At 35.6% G+C, this 11,379-nt stretch overlaps 2 protein-coding genes across 4 annotated transcripts; one reads left to right on the top strand and one right to left on the bottom strand.

Annotated features, from left to right (window-relative positions):
- Positions 1-2,270: 2,270 nt before the first annotated feature.
- On the top strand, positions 2,271-10,263 carry LOC100241537 (uncharacterized). 3 transcript variants are annotated; one of them, XM_010659846.3, is made up of 8 exons: positions 2,271-2,463; positions 2,774-2,884; positions 3,594-3,625; positions 3,829-3,911; positions 4,559-5,010; positions 5,165-7,151; positions 7,342-7,548; positions 9,632-10,263. In XM_010659846.3, the coding sequence occupies exons 5-8, from the start codon at positions 4,664-4,666 to the stop codon at positions 9,947-9,949; spliced, it is 2,859 nt and encodes a 952-aa protein (XP_010658148.1). In that variant the 5' UTR covers positions 2,271-2,463; positions 2,774-2,884; positions 3,594-3,625; positions 3,829-3,911; positions 4,559-4,663; the 3' UTR covers positions 9,950-10,263. The 3 variants fall into 3 exon arrangements, with proteins under 3 accessions (XP_010658148.1, XP_010658147.1, XP_059597510.1); XM_010659845.3 differs by lacking the exon at positions 2,774-2,884; XM_059741527.1 differs by lacking the exons at positions 2,271-2,463; positions 2,774-2,884 and adding an exon at positions 2,907-3,239.
- Positions 10,264-10,464: 201 nt separating this feature from the next.
- LOC104881080 (embryo-specific protein ATS3A) lies at positions 10,465-11,031 on the bottom strand. Its single transcript, XM_010659848.2, has one exon. It carries the CDS (start codon positions 11,029-11,031, stop codon positions 10,465-10,467), a length of 567 nt encoding a protein of 188 aa, XP_010658150.1.
- Positions 11,032-11,379: the final 348 nt, after the last annotated feature.

Here is an 11,379-nt window from a genome sequence, read left to right as displayed (position 1 = left end):
AGAAAAATTATCATATAAACAAGTTTATTGATTTATCGATAAATAAATAATTTATAAATTTTTCAATAAAACTATATTTAGTTGATTAGATATAACATAAGATGTAATAGAATATGAAATAACATATCATATCTTATATTTGGTTGGTGATGAGATATATTATTCATCATTTTTTTTATGTCAATCTTTCATGCCAAAATTGAAAATATTTAAATATTACATAATTTTTATTTTAAATATTGAAAAATAATATGTATGTCATTTTTCTTTTTCTTTTTTGTTTATTTTACACACTAAATATAAATATAAGTATAATATGACATATTCCATCTCATATGTTATCTCATTATATTATGTCTATTATATTTAATTATAAATCATATTCTAATATATGTATTTTCTATCAAATAAAATACGATATCATAAAATATACATATCATATCATATCATATATGTCAATTAAACATAACTTAAATAAACATTTGTTAATTTAGAGAGTATTATATATAACATTTGTACATATATGGCTTGTAATATTAAAAACAATGAATATGATTCAAAGTTAATATAAAAAGTTTAAAACGCCTTAAAAAGGAAAAGATGTGTCAAAAATTATTATCTTAGTGGAAAAGCACATTGGGCATTGGCTGAAGTCTTAATCTTTCAGGTAGGTAGAAGAAGAAGTTTCTCTTTAGTACTCTAATATGTCTTAATAAAGTGTTCTAACGTCAAACTGATTGAAAGCAAATAAGACCACCTAATTAAATAGAGGGCACCTAGTTAGATAATCTAAGGAGAGAGACTAGTATGTAATGATTTTGAGAAAAAATTGAATTGAGAAAAATAAAAGTAATAAAAAAAATTTGTATTATGAATTTTTGTTTGTTTTTTTATTTCATGGATTTGATGAATTATTAATTAATATTTAAAAGAGCCTTTAAGTATTTCTAAAAAATTATTATGTAATGCATTTAATGAAGTTATTAATTCATTACAACAATATTGGGATGATAAGATTTTATTATTTAATCCAAATTATTGATTTATTAAACATTTATTTATCAATGATTTACTTATTTTTCACTCACTTATATTTTTCTAATTTAGACGTGTAATTGAAAGGTAAAAACATTTTCTACCCACACCTCGCTCTTTCTTCCTTTCTTTTTCCATTTATTTCCTTTTTCCCTTTCCCCTAACAATTTTTTTTAAAAATTATATGGTTGACAAACATGCTTTCAACTAATAGTATTACCACTTAAATTTCTTATGAGAAAGAATTTTGGATGCTTCCTTCACCGAACTTTTGTTAATCTTATTGCATGTAAGCATATGATTAGAAGTTTGAACTTAGAAATCAAATTTGAAAATTCAAAATGAAGGTAGAAAAGAAGGGCATAGTAGTTGATGTGAGGGGATGCACATGCGTGCTCTTGTTGACAAGGACTCATGCTTGAATCAGGGAAGAATCAAGCAATAATGGGAATTATGTTATCTCCCACAAAATCATTCAATATAAAATGGGAAAATATTATATAATAATATTTCTTAATTTTTCAATATTTATTTTCTCGCTTGAAGTCAAGTCTATATTAGTAAAATTGGGATGACATGTGTTTATTTTTTTAGCAAAAGAATACTTTAATTTTTTTTTATAAAAAAATAATATATATATATATATATATATATATAAATAGTAATGGCTTCAACTTTAATTTTAAGTTAAATTAAAAATTATTAGGTTATTTTGGTTTTTTGGAAAGTACTAAGAAAAAAAATATGATTTTCTTATGTGTAATTTTAATATGAAAAATACAAAAAATAAAAAATGAAATTCATTAAGATTTTATATATTTTAAGATTATTTAATTTTTATAAAAAAAAGTTAAATAAACTTTTATTTTTTTCACTTTGTTTTCTTTATTTTATTTTCTTTGCATTTTTTTATTTTTGTTGGAAACCAAACGCAGCCTTAAATAATTTAAAATCGTCTGTGATTTAAAAAATAATAAAAAAATAATATTACTATAAATATATTGATGGCAATGAAATAAAATGTAATTTAAATAAGGAGCGTTTGTACTAAAATAAATTTTTATTCGAGTAATTATGACAGAGACATACGATCCCACAAAAAGCAAGTCTGCACTCGATCGCACCTGATTACGCCTCCGATTCCAGGGACGCTCCTCCGCCATTTCCGCGGCCTCCAAAAATTTAAAAACTTTTCCGTTTGGACAAAACTACCCCTTAATCCCCTCCCTTTTCTCTTTTTCTTTTACTCACCATCGTCTCTTTTTAAATTTTTTTTTTTGGTTTCTCACAATTAAATAAAAGCGCTGAGAAAATCGGCCGCCGGAAAGTTCCCGCCGTCACCGTCACAGTTAACTTTTTCGCATCGAAGATCGGATCTAGACTCTGACGTCTCAGTCGCCGACCCACCGACGTTAACTGCGCCGTTCTGTGAGATTCTCCCTGCTCTTTACTCTTCTCTGTCTTTCCCAATTTTCAATAGCTTTGTATGTCTATTACCATTTATGGAGAGAGAATCAATTTTCCTGAGAATTCGGGTATTTTTTTTTTCTTTCTTTTTGAATTTCGAATTTCTGAAAAATATCCGACCGTTGGGGGTAATTTTATTATTGTTTCTTTTTTCGAATGGAAATTTAATTGTTACCTATTATTTTAAGAAATCGGTTACTTATTTGATGTTTTTATTTTGTCATTGTTGGATTGATTTTTTTTTTTTTTTTGATTTTTTCTACCGTTTTAGAGGAAGAATAGAGTGAGAATCAGCAAGCCCAATTCTACCGTTTTGGGTCTTGTTTGGATGCCGAGAAAAGTGAGGGGCAGGAAGAAAAAGATACTTGAGGACTGAAACTCAGTTGAGTTGGATTTTTTGCCTTTTTATTTTAATTTTTGCGTTTTCTTTGGAACCAGTACGTTTTCTTTGGAACCAAAATACTGGAAAGTGTGATGCTGTGATTTTCCTTTCATTTTAATTTCACTTCCATCAGTTTCGTTTCTTAGCAACCAAACAGGATTCGTTCATTTTTGTTCTTTCGGCTATTTTTCTTTTCTGGGAAATCGGGAAAATAGTCGTTCTACAGGAACACAAATCCTTGAAGATGAGTGGGGTTTTAAAATTTTTCTTGATTTCTTGAATGTTTGTAGGATTGAGATTGCGGAAATTATAGAAGATCGAATTGGGTGTGTGGATGCTGTCGGATTAGGGAAAAGTATGTAATAATACGAGTCTATTGGTGTCAGATTTTAGCCTTTTAGTTTTAAAAAATCAAAGCCCTGAAGAAAGAGGACAGAGGTTTTTAGGGTTTAAAGAACGTCTGACACTGTTGCTTCCTAGAAGCTTTGTTAGTTAACTTTTCATGTTCAATGATTTCTGCAACAAAGAAAGGTTGTTGAAATCTATGCTGCGATTTCTTCTCACTTGCCTCTTCTTTTTAAATTATTTTGTTTCATTTTAATTGTCTGTTTATTAATTATTAATTACATTAATTATCATTGTTGTTGGTGGAAGCAAATGGTTAAGGCTGTTAAGCCAATAATACATTTTCCTTTGTTTCTGAATGCAGGCCAGGTCTATATAATCTCCTTCAAGAACCAGGTGTGTATGCAGCTATTTGAAATCCCATCTTTGTATTGTTTTCTTGTTTTGGATTCATTTTAAATATTTTTTTCAGATTTGTTTCCTTTAAGGCTTGTCATTTGGGTTTGGGAATTGTCATCAAAAGCTGTAGTCTTTATCAAAATAAGTTTCTACGTGTAGAATAATCTCTAATGCTTCTTTCCTTTTTCGAGTAAATATAGGGAAAAGGGATACCAAGGCACTGAACATAGGAAAGCAAAGACCACTGCTCAACCGGCCTGATAGACTCCTTGGCTTAATCGAGGTCAGCTGAGTTTCAAAAGATTCATTTCCTTTTATTTTTCCTTCAGTTTTCTCAGGAATTGAACGAGGTTCTTTTCCCTTGTTTATGAAATCCATTCATGGTTATATGTAATTTCAGAACAGCATTCCCCAAAATTTTATTTGGCTTTTCTTTTCCCTAGCTGGATTGTCTATTCAGCAGATGATTTTAGTGCATCTTGTTTTATTTTACATGGTTAAGGATGGTTTCCTTAACCGGTGTGTTTGGTAGGTGGTAATAGAAATGGAAATACGATGGGAAATGGAGAGAATCATAATACCGTATAGAAAAGAGGAATCAAAATTATAGCGAGAATAGAATTTGGTTTCCATAACAACGAATTTTTTATTTCTATTCCCATTCTCAAAAACAATCCAAACACATTAATCAATAGGAGATAGGTTTGATTTCCTGTTCCCATTCTCAATTCTAGTATTCCAAACATGGGTTTAGTTCTTTGGTTCCTTTTTATTTTTATTTTTATTTTTATTTTTATTTTTTTTATAATTCATACTGTTAAAATATGTTTTTCTTCTCTCTATTATGCATCTGAGATCTCAGTAAGTGGTATCTTTACAGGGCCCATGTAATTGTTTCTGAGGCAAGGGTGTTTGGTTTTTTGATTCCAGGTCCAGACAACATCATCTTTATAGAGCCTCAAATAAGAGATCAGTATTGAAGACAGGAAATTTCTTTTATGTGCTATAGACAGCTCTTCAATTGAAGATTCACAGATGAAGAAGCTATTCTTCTTTAGATCTTCTGCACCAAACAGTGGAAACAGCAATGCAGTCCCTCAACCGGCGACTGATAAGCAAGTTTATTGGGAGAATCCATCAGAAACTGGAATGAACAGTGACAAGGTCGAGAACAGTTATAGAAACCCCAAGGGTTTGTTCTCAAAAGCTCAGAAACACACATCTGAAAGTCAGAGCTCAGGACCTTCAGCTCTTAGGCGGAGCCGCTCATTCTCATCACCAGCTTTTCATGGTGGTGGGTTGGAACCAAGGAATTGGTCCTGTTTGAGTGATCAAAGCAGATCTCCCAGCAGTAATACTAGTGTTCAACCTCATTCATCTCGGTAAGACATGATTAGCTACATTTTAGATTTTAGTTTCTTGATCAAATGCCATCCCTTAATCCAATTTGAAATGATTTACATGGTTTCCACATTTTTACTGGTTAAGATTTGCTTAGTGAGGCTAATCCTTTACTGGTTTTGTGTTTCCTACTAGTCGTTGTACTCCTGAAAGGCAATCCAAGGGAAAACAATTTGAAGCAGAAGTTATGAGGAATGCACATGGATTAGAGAGGCCTGGTTCAGCTGGTTCTTCCAGAGCTGGCAATGATTTCTCTGAGAGCTCATCATTTTGTTCTAGTAATGTCTCAGGTAAAGTTTTGGACCGGTTCATTGATGGAGAACAGCAACAGGAAATGAGCAGGCTGAAGAACAGTTATTCTCAAAAGAACCATGCTGGGAATGGAAATGGTGGAGGGAGGCGTCCACCACGAGTTCAATACACGGCACCCACTTCACCAACTGATAGTATGAAAGAGAACCCAAGGTCCTGTTTGTTTGGAGAAACAGTAGGAACGCGCCTTTACTTTTCATCTAGAGATTGGGCGGAGAATGGGTTTGGACATGAATCTCCACGGAAACTTGCGAAGAATGTAATTGAGAGGCTCTCCCAGAGCCATGTTTTGCACAAAACAAGTTCAACAAATTATGATTCTGATATTCCGATCACTATTGAAGATATCTATGGTGAATCCTTGAATGGATGCCCTGGTTCAAATTCAGATGGGGTTGCCCAAAAAGTTTACCCATTGGATGGACCTTATGAAGCAATTGATGGGTATGATGGGAAGAATTTCTCAGGTTCTCATAAACAAAATAATTTTCTTGCTGACAATTGTGGGTGTTGGAACCATGCTGAAACTAAAGATGACATGGATGTTGAGTTGCATAGAGCTTCTAAGGAAGCTGAGGAGAGAGTTGCATTACTTTCTGAAGAGCTTGAGCAGGAGAGCTTTCTTCGGGATGGTGGGTTCGGGTTGCCAGCACTGATTCAGACAATTAGAGACCTAACAGAGGAAAGGATGAACTTGGCACTCGAGGTTTCAAGCCTTCTACAGCATCGAATTGCTGAGAGGGCTGCTGCCAAAGAAGAACTCAAAGTGGCAAAGGCAGAACTGGATGCAAGAACACGAAGACTTGAGAGAGAGAAGAACGAGTTGCAGTCTGGATTGGAGAAAGAATTGGACAGAAGATCAAGCGATTGGTCATTCAAGCTTGAGAAATATCAGTCAGAAGAGCAGAGGCTTCGTGACCGCGTAAGGGAGCTTGCAGAGCAGAATGTTTCACTTCAAAGAGAAGTCTCTTCCTTTAATGAGAGGGAAGCAGAGAGCAGAAGATTGATAACATATTCAGAATCACAAACGAAGGACCTGACTGCAAGGGCAAAGGAGACAATGGAGAAGAATCAAGGACTACAGCAAAATCTTTCTGAGCTAAAAGAGAAGTACAGAGCAGCAGAAGAAGATCGAGATTGCTTCAAAAGAAATTATGAAGAGAAAGAGGAGGAGGGGAAGGAGTTACACAAATCCATTACAAGGTTACTGAGAACATGCAGTGAACAAGAGAAGACAATTGATGGGTTGAGACAGGGACTAAGTGAGGCAATTGGGAAGAATGATAAGCAAATTGGAAAATTGCAAAGTGAGCAGATGAGATTAACAGGAGTAGAACAGGCTTTAAGAAGGGAGGTGGAATCTTACAGGCTTGAAATTGATTCTCTTCGCCATGAGAATATTAGCCTATTGAGCCGTCTAAAAGGCAATGGGAAAGAGGGCGCTTATTTTACTTTCAAGCTAGATCAGGAACTTTTGACCCGTATTTGCTGCTTGCAAAATCAAGGGCTGTCCTTGCTCAATGAGAGCACCCAACTATGTTCGAAGTTACTGGACTTTATCAAGGGGAAAGCACGGCAAATTGTAGAAGCTAAGCAGGGCATAGAAGTTATCAATAAAGGCTTGGATGGACAATTTGTTGTCGAGTCTGGCATGAAAATCCAGGGTTTCAAGCGTGGAATAGAAAGTTTAACTAGGAGTTTGCAGACAATGTCTGCTTTGCTGCATGAAAAGCCCAATCCTGCTTTCAAGCCTCGATCACAGAGCGCAGAGGATGATAGATTAAATCAACTAAATGAACAAACCTCGGAGGTAAACTCAATACCGACATTTTTTGTTCTCTTAAAACTGATAACCCTGAATATAGAGTCCTTAGTTGTTTACTATCTTTAAGTATGTTCTTCCAAGTTGTATTGCCTCCTACTTCACAAAGCCCAATTCAACCACCTAGGCTTGCAAGTTGACTTCAATGGGAGATTGATGTTTTGTTTTATTTGTACAGGATATTATAAAATTTGAACTCAAAGCAGAAGCTTTGCTAACAAATTTATTACGAGAAAAGCTATATTCTAAAGAGTTGGAAGTTGAGCAATTAAGAGCTGAGCTTGCAGCAGTGGTAAGAGGTAATGACATCCTCAGAACTGAAGTCCAAAATACACAGGATGACCTTTCCTGCGCAACACACAAATTGAAGGATCTTGAGCTTCAGGTAACCCTGTGATGTAACTATAGCCTCCAATGCTTAACCTCTTTAATTTGCATATATGCATGAATACACATACAGTCCTTAGTTTTTATGGCAATCGTGAAAACTGGCTTGACAATCTTAAAAAGTAATTGTTTTAGTTATTCTTTGTTGGTCATTCATACTGAGTTGGAGGCTGAAGGGTTTCCTTTTGTTCACAAGGATGAAGTGGTGATGTGTATATAGTGCTCAGTTTTTATGGAAATCATGAGAACTGGCTTGACAATCTTAAAAAATGATTGTTTTAGTTATTTTCTGTGTCATTCATACTGAGTTGGAAACTGAAGAGTTTCTTTTTGCTCATAAGGATGAAGGGGAGATGTACTTTTATGAATGCTAGATGATTCGTACCCTATTAAATGAGGGGAAATTTTATAGCAGTAATGAACAAAGCTAGTCATGCTTTATGGCATTAAATATTGTGGGCAGCCAAGGAAAGCGTCTGTCTGAGCATAATCAAGATGACAATGAGGTTGATAGATGAATAGCAACACAAAAAATATTGAACAAGATGAGAAAATGAGCGTGATTGTATTTGTGGGAAGCCAAGTTTTACCAAAGTAGAAGTTTAGAAGATGAGAAAATGAAAGCCCGATGACTACTAGTAATGGAAGGGGACGCAAAAGAACATGGATGAAGAATGTGAGAGGAAAGACCATGATGGCATGTTCTCTGCATGACGTTTATGAGATAAATTTCATATTTGTTTATTTTCACTAGAATTGTAGATTTGTCTGCATATTCTTTATCGGCTGAGAAGGCAGGAGTAGTAGCGTCTTGAATGTGTTCTGAAGCGATTTCAAAGAAAGAAATTAATTATAAATATTTGGACATCAGAATAGCTTTAACTAATTCTCTATCCATTTTCACTAGTTCCTACATGATTTCTGGGTCGAGTGAGAAGCTTTTGAGGACATGATACATTTCTTCAAAATATGTGCCAGGACATGGCCTAGTAGTAAGAGTGAGTGCCAGGATGAGCAGTCTTGGGTTCAACTCCTGCCATTAGGAATCATTACCCAGTGGGTGTGGTCAGTCACCTTGGGGTTTGATAGCCAGGGGTGGGCCCAAAGGACCCTGCAATGGTAAGATTCCCTGGTTATCAATATATATATAAGTACACATACATATATGGAGTTGGTTTTCTTTAAATTTAGTTACAGACACATCCCCAATGGAGATTTGGGTTAACTATAAGGAGGCATGATTATTTTTTATATGCGCATATATGTTACACTTTGGATATAATGGTTTTCATTTTTTTCCCAGTTGTGCTGTATCTAAGCTTTATCTCCTAGGCTTGCTTCTAATCCTAAAGTTGTTTTCAAGGGTGCACCAATTGTTAAAATGAGATACATTAATGCCTTTGAGCCAACCCATGCTTTGTCTTTGATTCTTGAAATGGTCTTGTTTTGCATGAGACTTGCATTTTCACTAGTGTTGTATCTAATCCGTATTCTAGTATTATTAAGCTGTAACGGCCCACACCTAACCATATAAATATTGTTTGCTCTAGGCCCAAAGGGTCCTAATGGCTTTAAAACGCATCTGCAAGATTAAAAACTCATATTTATATAATGTTAGGAATTTTTTCCCTTATTCAGTGTGATATATTACAATCACCCCCTCCATGCAAACACAAAGTCCTTGTGTCCTATGGGATTGCGAAGCCAAATATATAGACATCCCTCATGGGGCCAAACAAACTCCCACACACACTGATGTCAAAGATCGGTTGCCACTTTGAGCCCAAAGGGCCCTCGTAGCTTTAAAACATATCTACAAGGTTAAGAGGAACCCATATTTATATAGTGTTAGAAACTCCCCCTTATCCGATATGGGATATCACATAAGCTGTATTTAAGCTTTATCTCTCAAGCTTGCTTCTAATCCTAAAGTTGTTTTCAAGGGTGTACCATTTGTTAAAATTAGATACAATAATGCCCTTGAGCCAACCCACGCTTTGTCTTTGATTCTTGAAATGGTCTTGTTTTGTATGAGACTTGCATTTTCAGTTCTGAAGTAGCCAGCTCCTCCTTTATTACAGATGCCGAAGAAGGATGAGAATATAAATCGCCTTCGAACTGACTTCGAAGAATCCACAAAGCAATTGACCATCATGAAGGGAATACTCTCCAAAGTGTCTGGGGAGAGAGATCTGATGTGGGAGGAAGTCAAGCAATGCAGTGAGAAGAACATGCTACTGAATGCTGAGGTTAACGTACTGAAGAAGAAGATAGAGGCACTTGATGAAGATTTACTTTTGAAAGAAGGTCAGATTACCATTCTTAAAGACAGCCTAGGCAACAAACCTTTTGACCCCTTTGCTAGTCTTGATTCGACGCGAGAATTCCTGCTGGAGTAATTAACAGAGGTCGGAGGCTTTTCTGTTGGATAAAGTTAACTAAACTGTTCATAGCCTTACACTTTTTGTTTGTGTTTCTGGGGTTCCTTTTGTTTTTTTTCTCTTATACTCCCCCTTCTCGTATCATTGAAATCTTTGATGAGTAAGAAGTGGAAATATACCAGGATTCTTTTGTAATCTGTTTCTATAATTGTAGTTGGGCTTCCCTGTTTGCTGAAAATCCAGATGAACGCAGTCTTGTTATTGTGTTAACGGAGTTGATAATTTGTTTTCAGGAATTTATCCACTGTAAAGCTTTTGTTTTATTCCTTCTGTTTCTGGGAACATAAGAAAAACTTTCAATAGCATTAAACCTGAACCCTGTATATCTGATGATTTTTTTTTTCAAACAAATTTGGCCACAAAATCTGCAGTTCTATGATCTCTCTCACGTCAGGAATCATCCTTCATCCGCAAAAACTTTGCTAAGGAGGAATCAGGGCTGTGATGATTTACAAGGTACATTCTAATTTTTTCTAACCATTAAAACTTGCAATATGAGGCGTAAGGCCCCCTCTGGAGCGACAATAATCAAACCCATACCATACATTTTCTGGCACAAAGGTCCTAAAGTAGAATGTGTGTGACACTGGTGCTAAACGCCCATCATCCCATCGGTGGAGTACCTTCACCCAACCAGGTCTCCATCCATCTGACCCGAATTTCTTAAGGTACAGTGAGCACACGATATGGCTCATGCATGCTCCACTGGCCTCAAACATGTCTATGGCGCAACGCTGGAAACCACCGTACACACCACCTGGATTCTTCATACCTCTTGGAGCATATAACAACTTTGGGTTCTTCAGGTGCTTCACTATGACTAGATTCCCTGCCATGTCACTGAACCTAACACTAATGCGATCGGTTGTCTCGGCAGATGGTGCACAGGTTGTCTCAATCTCAATTGAGTATGAGCAGTTTCCCGGGGAAGCCTGGAGGACATGGGAGGTGGGTTGGAGTCTGTCGGCTGCGGAAGAAGTGATGGTGACAATGGTGAGGAAGATGAGTATTATAGTTTGCTCTACTGAGAGTTGTATCATGGTTTCTTTTGTTGCTTGTATGCTTGTGGGATGCAGAGGAGATAGAAATTATGGTTTTATAGATTCGAATGGGGGGCTTCCCCACTAGGATTCTTTTGGGATATAAAGGTAGAGTGGGGGCTTATGTTTCACGAAAGAGAGGCATTTAGATCAGAGTAAATGGATTACTTTGAGAAAGAAAAGATTCCCACTACTTTCAGTCACTTAAAAGGGTGATGTGTGCCTTAAGTAATGCCACATCTTCCACTAATTCTAACATACATTAGTCAGAAATGCCCTGATTTTGTAAAATATCATATCGCATGCCACAAAATATATTAGAGAAGTAAACCGGAGGATAATCATTTT

This window comes from Vitis vinifera, chromosome 13 (assembly GCF_030704535.1).
Source record: "Vitis vinifera cultivar Pinot Noir 40024 chromosome 13, ASM3070453v1".
Taxonomy (NCBI): domain Eukaryota; kingdom Viridiplantae; phylum Streptophyta; class Magnoliopsida; order Vitales; family Vitaceae; genus Vitis; species Vitis vinifera.
This window is presented reverse-complemented; position numbering and strand designations above follow the sequence as displayed.